The 14,924-nt window shown below is 39.2% G+C and overlaps 2 protein-coding genes across 2 annotated transcripts in view; one reads left to right on the top strand and one right to left on the bottom strand.

The window, feature by feature from the left end:
* The window catches only part of spg11 (SPG11 vesicle trafficking associated, spatacsin), an 80,885-nt gene extending 79,771 nt beyond the window's left edge, over positions 1–1,114 (bottom strand). The window contains exon 1 of the mRNA XM_067436955.1: positions 647–1,114. Within this exon, the coding sequence (XP_067293056.1) occupies positions 647–855 (209 nt within the window). The 5' untranslated portion in view covers positions 856–1,114. The remainder of the gene's footprint in view (positions 1–646) is intronic.
* A 626-nt stretch (positions 1,115–1,740) lies between these two features.
* Positions 1,741–9,933, top strand: ciao2a (cytosolic iron-sulfur assembly component 2A). Its single transcript, XM_067436954.1, has 5 exons — positions 1,741–1,937; positions 2,637–2,801; positions 6,123–6,172; positions 6,408–6,453; positions 9,044–9,933. The coding sequence occupies exons 1-5, from the start codon at positions 1,826–1,828 to the stop codon at positions 9,142–9,144; spliced, it is 474 nt and encodes a 157-aa protein (XP_067293055.1). The 5' UTR covers positions 1,741–1,825; the 3' UTR covers positions 9,145–9,933.
* Positions 9,934–14,924: the final 4,991 nt, after the last annotated feature.

Below are 14,924 nucleotides of genomic sequence, written 5' to 3'. Positions count from 1 at the left end.
GTGTGTGTGCGTGTGTGTGTATATATGCATGTGTTTCTGTATGTATGCATATACAAATATATTGTATGTGTGTGTGAATGTGTGTGTGTGTGAAAACATGTATGTGTGTGTATGTTTGTATATAAGTGTGTGTATGCATGTATATATAGTGTGTGTGTGCGTGTGTGTGTATATATGCATGTGTTTCTGTATGTATGCATATACAAATATATTGTATGTGTGTGTGTGTTTGTGTGTGTGTGCATGTTTATAATGTGTGTGTATGTATGTGTGTATATATACAAATTACACACACACACACACACACACACACACACACACACATATATATATATATATGTATATATATATATATATATATTGTATGCATGTGTGTGTGTATGTATATATAATGTGTGTGTGTGTGTGTGTGTGTGTGTGTGTGTGTGTGTGTGTGTGTATATATATATATATAAATATATTGTATGCGTGTGTGTGTGTATGTATGTATGTATATAAGTGTGTGTGTCAGCAGTTGTATTGCTTGATAGCAGATTACGTGATATAACAACAAAATAAATGAGAAAAAAACCCGAAATATGACAATTAACTGCAATATGACATGTTGATGTTCTGTGTGAAGAGCATTTGCAGTGAAAGGACTCACTCTGTGCAGGTGTGCTGTAGCGTGCGCGCGCATCTGCTGCTGTCAGAGATGTTGGTCACGCGCACCTCACCCGCTGCATTCACACAGCACAGCACCGACGGGCCTTTACTCAGCCGGACCCTCAGTGTGTCCTCAACACACACACACAACCCGCTGTCCCGCAGCAGGGCCACCTCCAGCACATCCGCCCGGCTCAACGCCTTCAGCATCGCGAACCCGACCCGAACTCAGCCTGTGTGTGTGTGTCAGACGACGAGGAGAAGATCAGATCAAGCCACACACACACAAATAAAGACATCCTTCATCAGGAAACACAAACCAAGAGTTAGTCCAGTTGGAGAAACTAAATCCTCAAAGGAAGAAACTAACGCGTTTGTTCTGAAGTCAAAATATGATGAGCCTCCATGATCCAAACAAACCACAGCTGATCGTCACATGTCCATCTCATCACGTGACCAACAGGAAAACCAATCAAACACAGCACACACTTCCTCCTCTGCCTAAGAAAACAGTTTTTGGTAAATCATAATGGCATGAAAAGTAAAAATATGACATACTAATTCATACTTATGAGATGAAAATCGAATTTATGACAAATTAATCGAAATCATGACGTACCAAGTGAAAATATGACTAGGTTATTGTTATTAAATTATTCCATACTAAATCGAAATTATGACACTTATTTATATTTATTAAATAAAAAACGAAATTATGACATACCAAGTCAAAATGATGACATACATGTCATTAGAACGCCATAATTTCATAATTATTACTTTTATTTAATATTAAGTATAATAATAACACGTTTATTAATGAATACGTTTTTTTACTTTCTCAAGTCAAAAATGTCAATAATAATAATAATAAATCTAAGTTAATATCAATTTAATGTCAAATACATTTTTTTCAGACCATTTTCTTTTTTTGGCAATAACAAAACTATATATATTTATTGAGTAGCTTATGTTTTGGGTGTTAATATAAAATAAAATACAGAATATTTATTATATGATATATGTAACCTTTTTTTGAGAATTATTTGGCATTATCCGTAAATTATATATAGGGTCTCTGCTCGGCTGTTGATCGCTCTGGTCTGCGTGAACGCGGAAGAGCAGAAGCGCGTGACCGCCTGCCGACCGTTGAAACAATGGAGATGGACCGGACCGGATCATGGAGGTCGTGTCCGGACTGCTGAACCGAGTCTGGCTTCTGACAGGACTTTCTGACCTGACGAATGACAAGAGGAGCAAAAAGATGGAGGAAAAGGCGTTGGAGGTGTATGGTGAGTAACGATGACCTTAACTAATACCCACTGCTGCGTTTCATGCTACATTTTATATGTATATAAACGTTATATCTCCATGGAACAGAATCCTTACCATATTCATATAACACATACCTGTTACTTCAAATAATACCATAATAAATATCCACAATAAACAAATAAATAAAAACGATGTATAACCATGGTGCAGTGATTGTATCAGCGGGTATACCATGAAATTGTATTTGTGTAACGTTAACTTACCATGGTAAACATGATCATAATAGTCATATACCATATTTCCCAGGTACTTCAAATAATGCCATCATATTACTATACTGCATGTCCAAAATAATAATACCATTATTAGATGCCATATGATTACCTTATTACCATTGTAAAGTAGGGTGACCATATTTTGATTACTGAAAATGACGGCCTGGCAATGAGATACTCAAATGATACTCGAGGTTTACTCAAAGATTGCTTATTAATTTCAATACAGTTAGAGCATGCCCCCTCTGTATGGATAGAAAATTGTTAAATTAGGGCCAGGACTTTATTATGGAAAACAGGACGATTTGGGCAGCCTATATTACGGTAAAGTACCAAAGTTATATGTAACGTGTTTTTCTGTTGTTGATGAAAACCAAGGTAAACGTTAGATTTAGTCAGTTATTTTCCTTGTTTGAGTGATGTTGGTTGTTATTTTCCCAGATGTGATTAGGACGATTCGTGACCCGGAGAAGCCCAACACGCTGGAGGAGCTGGACGTGGTGACGGAGAAGTGTGTGGAGGTGCAGGAGCTCGGGGACGACGAGTTTCTGATCATCATCAAGTTCTCTCCCACCGTACCGCACTGCTCTCTGGCCACTCTGATAGGTGTGTGTGTGTGTGTGTGTGTGTATGTTTGTATGTGAGTGAGTGATTGTGTGTGAGAGAGATAGATAGTGAGTGTGCGTGTATGTGAGAGAGAGTGAGTGTAAATGTGTGTGAGAGTGAATGTGAGTGAGTGTGAGTGAGTGTGTGTATGAGAGAGATAGATAGATAAAGAGAGAGCGTGTGTGTGTGTGTGAGAGAGAGTGTGTGTAAGAGAGATAGAGATTGTGTGTATGAGAGAGAGCGTGTGTGTGTGTGAGAGAGAGAGAGAGAGAGAGAGAGAGAGAGCGTGCGTGCGTGCGTGCGTGCGTGTATATGAGCGTGTGTGTGTGAGTAAAAGAGTGTTTGTGTGTTTGAAATGATAACACCAAACAGTCACATGACCTCAAACGTTCATCACTGCACCTCAAAGATAGGACTGCAGACAATGCCAATCTTTAGTTCACTTTACAGCATCAGGAAACATGATCAAAACCACTAGACCTGTCACAGTTATTAATTAATCGTAAATTCATAATCTCAACAGGCTTAAAAACTACACAAGATCAAAGAAGACAGTACAGGGCCTGATCAATATAATTACACACACACACACACACACACCCATGAGATCAAAAGACAAGTATATATATTATGCAATGCGACTGCAGTCACTTTATTATCTGTTATATTTATAAAGGCATCCTCTCTGCCAGCATCTTTAACCCTATCATTACAATCATAACCCAAACACATTCACTCTCTCAGCCCCTCAGATAAAGGGAACTGATACTATTAAAAACAAGACACTGAAACCGGCAGTAGGTGGCAGCAAATCATCAGCTACGTTTACATGGAGATACACTTCCCTTTAGATCATGGAATGAAATCCTTCTAATTGATGAATCTGAACGCAGTGTTACATGAACGCCACTAAAGCGATCGGGTTGATTATATGTTACAAGCTTTAAACCAGAATTGATGTTTTGATATGAAGAGACCGTTTCCTGCTGTTTGCGCGCACTAACCAGTCTCCTACGATTGCTTCTTTTCTTTGTTTTAAAAAGATTAATAATTAATATTTATGGGGTAAGGAGGAGCGCATGAAGATTTGTGCTGTGCTGCCATTGATCAAGAAGTAAAAAATGTCTGTGGATGAGAGTCTGACGCAAGGACTGATGGGACTAAGTGTTGACACGTCCTCTTAATCGAATTAGTAAAAGTTCAAACCACTTCTTACAATCCGAATGAGATTTTAATCAGATTTGGCCAATTCACCCGTCGCCATGAGTTTGTTTGACAGGCGATCTGACCAATCACGTCGATAAATCTGCCGTTCTGTCCGATAAAGCAGTCAGGAGAGTTCGTAGATTAATCTATGTAAACGCAACTAGTGTCTAAACTATTTAGCTGTTGAGAACGAACTGTTTATGATTCAAACGAGCAAATCATTGAGTCATTGAATCATAAACAGTTCATTCTCAATGGCTGATTCTTAAAGGGTCAAAGCAAGTTGTTTATTGAACTTTATAAAATCAATATCACATTTGTAATCATGCCACATTTGTGCCCCATATCTTGAATCCTCTTAAGGCGGGCGTACACGATGCGATTTTTTGCTGTCGTACGAACTCGCAGACAATTTTTTTTTTTCGGGAGAAATCGCGTGGACATCGTGGATGCTCGTATGGTCGCGGCTCGCGCCGTGTGAGAGGAAATACGAGACGAGCCGAGCACGTTAAGAGCACCTCCCGACCTTACGATCATTTTTAAACATGTTTAAAAAGTTCGGGGAGTCGGCCCGATTTTTACCAGCATATGGCTGTCCCGAGTGCCCCCTATTGCCAAATCATGCATTGATCATAATAATCACTCTATATGATTATTATTGGCTCAGTGGCTGCCACATACTGCGTTCACACACACACACACACACACACTTTCTCTCTCTCACGTGCACTCTTCTCTCTCCCTCTGGTTGTTTCGGTTAAAAGGAATGGCTGTTCTCTGCTTTTCAACAAATTATTCTCACACCATTTTTCTTTATTTTTTTGTATCTAAAGCTATAGCAGCAACATTGAAAGCTCTGGTGTCTGTGTTACATGAAAACTCGTGTGATCGAGGCCGGCTCGCGGTGCAAACAGTCGTGCTGTGTACCAGCTGATTTGATGCGATGATCAAATTAAATGACTCGTAGCGTCTATAATATCTCACGACCTTCGAGTGTCCGAATTCGCACAGTGTACGCCCGCCTTTAGTGAGACCCATTTCAAAAATCAGGTGAACCAAGGCAAAACCCACTGCTGTATTATACACCGATCAGGCGTAACATTTTGACGGGTGAAGTGAATAACACTGATGATCTCTTCATCACGGCTCCTGTTAGTGGGTGGGATATATTAGGCAGCAAGTGAACATTTAGTCCTCAGTGTTGATGTGTGTGAAGCAGGAGAAATGGGCAAGCGTAAGGATTTGAGCGAGTTTGGCCAGATTGTGACGGCTAGACGACTGGGTCAGAGCATCTCCAAAACTGCAGCTCTTGTGGGCTGTTCCCGGTCTGCAGTGGTCAGTATCTATCAAAAGTGCTCCAAGAGGACCAGTGGAGAACCGGCCACAGGGTCATGGGCGGCCAAGGCTCATGACCAGAAATATAGTGTTAACAAACATCCCGACACTGTCCACGCTGCTGAGAACAAAGGTTAGATGAATGTGTATGAACATACAAAAACACACTATGAATGAAAAAGACCAAACGCACTCAAATCCTTACGCTTGCCCATTTCTCCTGCTTCACACACATCAACTTTGAGGACAAAATGTTCACTTGCTGCCTAATATATCCCACCCACTAACAGGAGCCGTGATGAAGAGATCATCAGTGTTATTCACTTCACCCGTCATAATGTTATGCTTGTTATATTTGCTGAAAGTCTGCATTTTGCTAATCAACTACAGTGTGTTTATTGTAAATTATCCCATGCACAAATAAATAAATATGCAAAATTATTACCCTAACACAAATTGAGTAGGAGGCTTCGGTAATTCACAGCTCAATGTTGCACAAACTTGTTTCTTTTTTTGCCGACGAATCTGCTGCAAAATGCCATAAAACGGATTTTATAGATTGTGATCTTAGTAAAACTGTTTTATAACATCTTGAGCTCAGTTGCAGTGGTTTCTCGGTCGATATGTGCTGAGTTTAATTAACCCCGTTGGTCAAAGATCCCCTCATTATCCGAGCTTCACGAGTCCCGCTCCGCACAGGAAGGCTTTGATGAGCTCCAGCCGCTGAATTACAATGAACGGCTAATTAAACTCACTTTGGCACCTGTTATTTTTCCTCAGGTCTGTGCTTACAAGTCAAACTTCAGCGCTGCCTGCCGTTCAAACACAAGGTACGTCCTCAGTGCTGTTCAGCTCGCCTGCTTCCGGAGAGACTTTGATTCCCTGTGGATGTTGTATTCTTAGGAGTCTGGAAATGGGAAATAATAGGAAGAGTAAACAATCTTCTCATGCTTTGTTGATGAAAGCCCTTCCCGTTTCTCTGTGATAGTTCCTGTCTGATGTCCTGGTCTTGTTTTGCTGTCCTCTGATCGCGTTTTCTCTTTTTCTCTGCTTTATTCCCTCCAGCTGGAGATTTACATAACAGAGGGAACGCACTCGACCGAGGAGGATAGTGAGTGTTCATCTCTGCTTTTTAAGTGCCGCTGGAATGGCGATCACACGACCCTCAGGCCCAAATATTCTCTTCCAGTACATGAACACAAGCTTAGATGTGCACTGTCCAATTCATTAACAAAGCTCTTAGAACATTATAATAACTAAATCATTTGATTGAATTCGAGATATATATTATTAAACAATTAATTTGTGTTTGACATGCGCCGAGCTCGCGCTAAAAGCCTCAAACACACGTGATTACTGGACTAAGAAGTCTTACAGCGCCAGGGCTCATTAAGCATGTTCTTGTTCTTGTCCTAGTAAAAAATTCGCTTGTTCGGAAAAAAGTTTGATATATTTTTAATTTTGTGTGTTGTAACTAATTTATTCTGAAGCAATATTCTCACCAGTGTTCAATCAGCTTTGACATATTTAAATCTGCATATTTGTGAATTTTTATTTTTTTATTGAATCATTTCAAATTTGTGATATTTTTACCTTTTATAAAGGGCATTTCCCCCCTAATCTTATTAAATAAAGGCTCTGCTTCAGGTTTATTTTTATATTGTTAAATTTAATCAATACATTAAATTAAATTAAGACACTATAAGGGCTGTTAACAATAAAATTAATATTGCATTAAAACTGCATTAAATAATGTTTTGAGATTTGTAGTTTTGACTAGACAAATAACAAATGTTGGAAAGTTTGTTTAAACATGAAACTAAACCTCCAGTAGGTGGCAGCAGAGGGCCGTCTTAATGAGTGAGTCACTGAGTCGTTCATTCAAACGATTCATTCAAACACTGAATCGTTCAGTAACACACTTGTTGCTGTAAGACTCGTTACGGTTCTGCTGTGTGAACGATTTTTGCTGCTGAAATCGAAACAAAAGCACTCGATATTGCATCTAAAATGTAAGTGACTTTAAGTGAATGTTAATGTATTGTTTATGGAGCTGTCATATGAAATCAGCGTCACTTTCAGTCGTGATGGTATTCAGGAAACCAGCTTAAACGCTCTAGGGTTGTAATTTCTCCTCGAGAGGCTGCATGAATGTCAACAGCGCGACCTTATTATCGTCAGTTCATCATATATTATCCACCACTATCGATCGCCACTTACACTAAATTACTGCACAATCATTCTTGCATTTTGGTGATTCGCTAGCGTTAGCTATTTTTTTGTTTTAAAAACTTGTCCACTTGTCCCGGACAAGCGTTAATGTCGAGCCCTGCTGCGCTAATACTGTCAAACACACAGGTTAACATATATACACACAGTCGGTTATGTCTAAAGTGAAAGTAAAATTGGTGTGTCTGTATATGAGATGAGCAGGTCGTGAACACTCGTCCTTAAAGGGACAGTTCACCTCTAAAATTACATTAATAAAACAACAAAAGACCATAGGCTATATATATATATATAAAATACTTTAATAATTATATTGTCAATGTAAAAAATACAATTTAAATTATTTAAATTATTAATTGTGTATATACTGTGCATGTGTGTATAATTTAAATAAATTATTATTTAACTGAATATTTACCCAAAATTCACATAAAATGGTCTGAAAATGTTTATCATCCATTGACAAATCTCTGGGCATTTTGTGAAGCAGTGGAACTGTTGGATGAATTATTAATAACATTACATTTTATTTATAACGCACTTTTCATTCCGAAGAATCTCAAAGTGCAAAAATTACAGCTGTGTGTGATGATAAAGTTGATTTGGGCTGATCTGCGGGGCTAAGAAGGTTCCTGAGTATAAGTCAGGGAATAGTGATTGAAATGGATGATATGAACGTGTTTGAGAAAGAAATGAAGGAGAGGAGGTATAATTAAGATGGTACATGTATGTAGACTGTAAACTGAAGAATGTTTTCTTTTTTATTTCAGATCACTATTGTGGATCTGACCATTTAAAATTATTTTTTTAAATATTATCTTTAAAACGGTTATCCTTGTTTTAAAATTTTAATTCTTAAACATGGTATTCTTATTTCTCATGCATATGTTATCACTATTTTAAAGGGTTAGTTCACTCAAAAATGTCAATTCTGTCATTAATTCCTCATGATGGGCCGATTTCAAAACAAAGATTCGAACCGTTATGAATCAGTGAATCAATTCATGATTCGGATCGCTAAAGTCATGTGATTTCAGCAGTTTGACACGCGATCCGAATCATGAATCGATTCACTGATTCATAACGGTTTGAAATCGTTGTTTTGAAATCGGCCCATCACTATATAAGTCGTTATTTAGTTTTTTAGCGCACAAAACTCTTCTGGCCTCTTCATGAATGATTGTCGAGCCGCTGTAGTGAGATGGGCTTTGTAACGACGTCTTTAGTGCCTTTATGGGTCTTGAGAGAGGAAATGACATTGGTGTCAATGAAGGCCTTTCTGAGCCATCGGATTTCAACACTAATATCTTCATCTGTGTGTGAAGATGAACGGAGGACTGACGGCTGTCCACACAATTTACAGTTTCGGGTGAACTAACCCTTTAATCAATTTCTATGTAAAGCACTTTGAATTGCCATTAGGTATGAAATGAGCTATATATATATATAAATGACCCATCGTCTTCTCTCAGTTAACAAACAGATCAATGATAAGGAGCGCGTGGCGGCCGCCATGGAGAACCCCAACCTGCGGGAGATCGTGGAGCAGTGTGTTACAGAACCAGACGACTGAGCTCCACACACACACACACACACACACACACACACACACGCACAGGCTGAAAGGATAATGTCTGATGAAACCGCAGGACTTTAGCCAGATGAGAAGTTTCCTGGATGCCCTTCTGTCTGTCTGTTTGATTCACTGAAGAACATTATTCCTCAAGCTGAGACACAAAACACACACTTCCTGGGTAAACAAACAAAATGTTGCATCAAATCATAAAAGAACACCTTTAAAAGGATGATTCACGGAAATATGGACATCCATGCTGACATCTCCAGGAACATCTGACTTTGTGCAACACCAAAGATGTTCGGCAGGATGTTTCCATTATAAACCGCTCCAAAAGGCGCAAAAACACTGAGAAAGATGATTTATGAGTGATATAGTTGGGTCTTTCTGATGCTATAATCATGTTTTATGGCCCTTTTGGAGCGGATCATGATCCGTCCCTCTCTTTAGATGTTCTGCCGGATATCACAGGTTTCAGTCAAACGGGTTTAAAACGACGCGGGGCAGATTTTTTTGTACCGGCGGGTACATTTAGATCCTGCAGATTAAATGCCAGGTGAACTATTTTATAAAGTTTTTTGTGTGATAGACAATGATGAGTTTGTAAATAATTTGATTTTATAAGGGAAAAGTCTATATTTGTGCAACTAAAGATATTATGAATAAAACCCTTCACGGAGAAGCATGTTTTAAATTGTCATGCATATGCATATGAAAATATTAATCAGAGAGTTTTATATTTGTTTTATAGGCCTGGAGAACATAATAAAATCATTGCAAGTTGAATTGAGTTTTTTTTTTGTGAGTCACATCTCTATAAATTATATATATATATATATATATATATTTTTTTTTTACAAATGTCACAACGGACTGGGAAAAAAATATGAGTCAAAAGATGTGGTAACTGATTAAATTAATTTCATACTAAATTTATAAATGCATTTTAATTTACAAAAAGTAAAATATTTAAATAATCATACTAAATTAATGTACTTTAAAGAATGTACATTTTAAATATTAATAATTTGTCATATTAAATATTTAAATTGAAAAAGTTGATGATCTAATTCATACTAAATAATAAATGTATATTTCAATTAAAACATGTACATTTGATTAATTATTATACAATTATCTTTAATAAAAATAATAATTATTTGATAATGATGTTACCCAGATTGTCCTGCTCTTTACAGCGCTGAAAAAAATTAAGAGACCACTTGGTTACTAATAATACAAATACTATAGTATGAGCCGTATGTTTGTCCAGTCGTCTGTTGTAATGACAGAAGATGCCAAATGGTGGCGCAACACACCGCCTTCATTTACACCACAGTTTACTGTACATAACAGGCTAAAACACCTTTTACATTTCACTTTAGCAGACGGGTCACAGCAGATCATAAAATATTAAATATTAGTTAAATAACTCTCGACAGCTGACTGACAACTGAAGTCAAGCATCTAGTGTTGATCAGGCTTCAGCTTTCAGACATTCAAGGCATCACCTTCTACAGTCACGTGTGTGTGTGTGTGTGTGGGCTTGTTTTTGTGACATATGAGGACACAAATGTGTATAATGCCATGGGTATGACACAGGTATTACAGGAGAGGGTGAAATATGAGGACATTACCCATGACCCCACTTTACAAAAGGCTTATAAATCACACAGGAGGAGTTTTAATGAGAAAGTAAAAATGCAGAATGTTTCCTGTGATGGGTAGGTTTAGGGGCTGTGTGTGTGTGTGTGTGTGTGTGTGTGTGTGTGTGTGTGTGTGTGTGTGTGTGTGTGTGTGTGTGTGTGTGTGTGTGTGTGTGTGTGTGTGTGTGTGTGTGTGTGTGTGTGTGTGTGTGTGTGTGTGTGTGTGTGTGTGTGTGTGTGTGTGTGTGTGTGTGTGTGTGTGTGTGTGTGTGTGTGTGTGTGTGTGTGTGTGTGGGTAGGTTTAGGGGCAGTGTAAGGAGATAGAAAATACGGTTTGTACAGTATAAAAAATGCTGGGTTGTTTTAACCCCACTGTTGGGTCAAATATGGACTAACCCAGCGGTTGGGTTGTTTTAACCCTGCGGTTGGGTAAATTTTTATTTGCTTAAGACAACCCAGTTGCTGGGTTAGTCCATATTTGACACAACATTGGGTTGTTTTTTACCCAGAATTTTTTAGAGTGCAGTATAAAAACCATTACGCCAATGGAATGTCAAATATGTCAAAAAAGCAAACGTGTGTGTGTGTGTGTGTAAAAATAATACATACACTGTAAAAAAAAATAATGTCTCCAATTGAACATTTTCTAGTGACTGATCACATCTACATTTTTCAATTGGCCGAATTGAATGTCGGTGAATTGATGCAATTTAATTCACACATTCAATTCGGCCAGATGAAAAATGTAGATGTGATCAGTCACTAGAAAATGTTCAATTGGAGACATTATTATTTATTTTTTTACAGTTCAGGGAGCATGCAGATATGGAGCCGGTGATGTTTTGTTTATCCTTAATGTGTTGAGTATTATAAATGGAAGGAGCTGTAGAAGTGTGTGAGCCGTGAACTGTAGACCTGTCACCTTGTCAGTGACTCTTCCCAGAGTATTTGGATCTTGTTTTCTTGTGCAATGTCTATCAGATCCAAAATAAAAGTATTAAAATGTGTGTAAATAACTCTCAGAAAGCAGTGATTAAGACACTCCCGGCACAATCTGTCCTCGCAGGCCTATTGATTTAAAAGCCTCTTGCTAAACGGCGTTAATCGGTTAACGGTGCGAATGCTGATTTGGTTTATTGATCGTCATCTGTTACGATGGATTGTGCTAGTAGGTTCTCATTTACAAAAGCCTTTGGCGTTTACCGAAAGATCAGCAATAATGTGCTGCTCTCCGCCCCCTTTCAGAACAGGACGAATGCCAACAACAACCGGAGCAAGAGGTCTCACAGATGAGATGATCAATGAATGTTTATTATTATCCCATATTCTCTATGTAGCCCCGCCTTCTGAAAAGCACACTTTGCTCTGATTGGTCAGCTGGAGTGGTGTGTTGTGATTGGTCAAGCGCTTCCAGCGTATTTGTGAAATGTCCCGCCCCTTACCATAACCGCCAGTTTCACTAACTAACTCAATCAGGCCCCGCCCCTTTTATTTAAATTAGGAATATTGTGACGTGTTCCCGGGAAGAAAACTCAACACTATAATGGAGGCGTTTCCTTTATGATCACTGAAACACAACGTCTGAAAAGGATCTTGAAACACTATGTACTTTTACAACACATCTCTCTGGAACGCTTGCTTGTGATTGGTCAATACCGTCATTATGCAAATGCATTCTGCACTACTTTCATGTGTCTGATAAGCCTTGGTTTCCAGTTTGGAGTCGCTGTGCATAATTTGTGAAGCGTTTTTGACAATGCTCTTATTCCCCATCCCAGGTAATCAGCCTCTTTTCCTCAAGGAAGAACCTTCGGCTGGAAAAATGGAGACACTTTATCTCTTAAGACACACTGTGAATGACAAATGAAGCCACATTTCTGCACAGAGCTCGTGGATTTGAGCCCTAAAGCCCTGAAGAGAATCAATCAGCATCCGAGCCTTGGCAGTCGTGCTTTTCAGTTTATGAGTATTAAAGAGGAACTATTACGCCTTTTCTCCATCTTTCTTCAGTGTGTAATGTTGCTGTTCTTCTCTATATCAGAGTCAGTGTTTCTGAACTCCTGAATCGCCTCCATTATAGTCTTGAGTTTCCTCCGTCACAGTTTTCTTCATTTAAATAATCCACAGAGACAGACCATATGTAGGCCACGCCCATGTCGGGGGCACAATCCAACGCTCTCCATTGACTTTGTATTGCGTAAGGCGCCTTCTTGTAATTTCAGACTTATTACATAAAACAGAACAATGTCTAAACGCTGATATGTGACAAGGTGTGCAGCAAACAACTAATAAACACATAACTATGTTTTTATAAGCTGTCGATCCCAAAAAATGAGCGTTTAAGGAGACAAAAGTGGGCACGGGCAATAAGACGTGAAGCTTCAGCAGAAGAACGGGTCAATTTTGGGATCCTGACACTCAGTATGTCTACGTGTGCAGTAAACATGTTGTCAAATATCCAAATGTCAGTTTTATATATTATATTTCCTGTCTCTGATTACTTTCCCCTCCAGTGGGCGTAGTTCTCAGATGTATGCACTTTTGTGTCCTTAAAGGGATACTCCACCGCTTTTTCATATTAAACTATGTTATTCCCTTAACTAAGACGAGTTGACACACACCTCTCTCGTCTCAGTGTGTGCTCTTAATCTCTCTGACGCGCGGTGACGATCTGATAGCATTTAGCTTAGCCCACTAAGCCCAGTTCATTCACTATGGTACCAAACAGAGATCAAGTTAGAAGTACCAAACACCTCCACGTTTTCTCTATTTAAATACAGTTACACGAGTAGTTGAGCGATCAAGTATGATGACAAAATAAAACGTGGCGCGTTTCTAATCGGATTAAAAAGGAGAACTATAATGTATGGCGGAATAGCACTTCTGAGAGTACTTCGGCTCGGCGCAGTAAAAAGTCCCGGCCGAAACATCTTCCCTCACATCTCCCCCTCACTCGCTCATTTCTGTCAATAGGGAGATGTGAGGGAAGATGTTTCGGCCGGGACTTTTTACTGCGCCGAGCCGAAGTACTCTCAGAAGTGCTATTCCGCCATACATTATAGTTCTCCTTTTTAATCCGATTAGAAACGCGCCACGTTTTATTTTGTCATCATACTTGATCGTTCAACTACTTGTGTAACTGTATTTAAATAGGGAGACACGTGGAGGTGTTTGGTACTTCTAACTTGATCTCTGTTTGGTTCCATAGTGAATGAACTGGGCTTAGTGGGCTAAGCTAAATGCTATCAGATCGTCACCGCGCGTCAGAGAGATTAAGTGCACGCACTGAGACGAGAGAGGTGTGTGTCAACTCGTTTAAGTTAAGGGAATAACATAGTTTAATATGAAAAAGCAGTGAAGTATCCCTTTAAACGCTGTTTTTTTGGGTCAACAGCTTATAAACACTTCTGGGTTTTTGGTTGTTTCCTAGCTTGTTTTCTGCACACCTTGTCACATATCAGCTTTCAGACATTGTTCGTTTTTTTTGTTATAAGTCAGAAATCACAAGGGAGCTGCCTCACGCAATACAAAGTCAATGGAGACGGCTGGTTTGTTTTCTCCCCTGGTGGGCATGGCTTTCAGATTATGACGCGTGTCACTCTGTCTCTATCCGGTTGTTAAGGCTGACGTCACGCGGCAGCGCTTCCGGTCCAAACGCTCTATCTTATTGGGCATTTCAGAAGGTGTTTCTCAATGTCAAGGATGCTTCCTTGGAAGGACTGATCCTTCCAAGTCACTTCCTTCAGAGGCGAGGCTCCTCATTAGCATTCGGAGAACACGTAAATGGAACAGGCTAGCAAGCGCACGTCATTGCGTCATTACGTCAGTGAAAAGGTCCGTTGGCCATCAATAACATTATTTGTATATTTTTTATATCAATACAGTAGTAATTTGAACCGGCATTTAAACGTTAAACTTTACTTATATTTACTACGGTTATAACAAATGTTTGGTAACGTAAATAAAAGCTTTGCGGCAAGCAGCGAGGTGAGGGACCGTGAGAGCGGGCCGGTGGAGTGATAATGAGCGGCAGCTGATCGCCACACTGGTCTCGGCTCACGGCAGTGACGGGAGTATAAATGGAGGAGCGTGGAAGACGAGAGAGGACCAGGCCTGGAGCTTATGTTATGG

This window comes from Pseudorasbora parva, chromosome 25 (genome assembly GCF_024679245.1).
Source record: "Pseudorasbora parva isolate DD20220531a chromosome 25, ASM2467924v1, whole genome shotgun sequence".
Taxonomy (NCBI): Eukaryota; Metazoa; Chordata; class Actinopteri; order Cypriniformes; family Gobionidae; genus Pseudorasbora; species Pseudorasbora parva.
Note: the sequence above shows the minus strand (reverse complement) of the source record. Positions and strands in the feature narration are given on the sequence as shown.

Bases quoted from the DNA above. Each gene is read 5' to 3' on its own strand.
- ciao2a (XM_067436954.1), top strand. From the start codon at position 1,826: ATGGAGGTCGTGTCCGGACTGCTGAACCGAGTCTGGCTTCTGACAGGA. The intron at 6,173-6,407 runs GTACGTCCTCAG...TATTCCCTCCAG, and splicing joins GCCTGCCGTTCAAACACAAG to CTGGAGATTTACATAACAGA. The intron at 6,454-9,043 runs GTGAGTGTTCAT...GTCTTCTCTCAG, and splicing joins GCACTCGACCGAGGAGGATA to TTAACAAACAGATCAATGAT.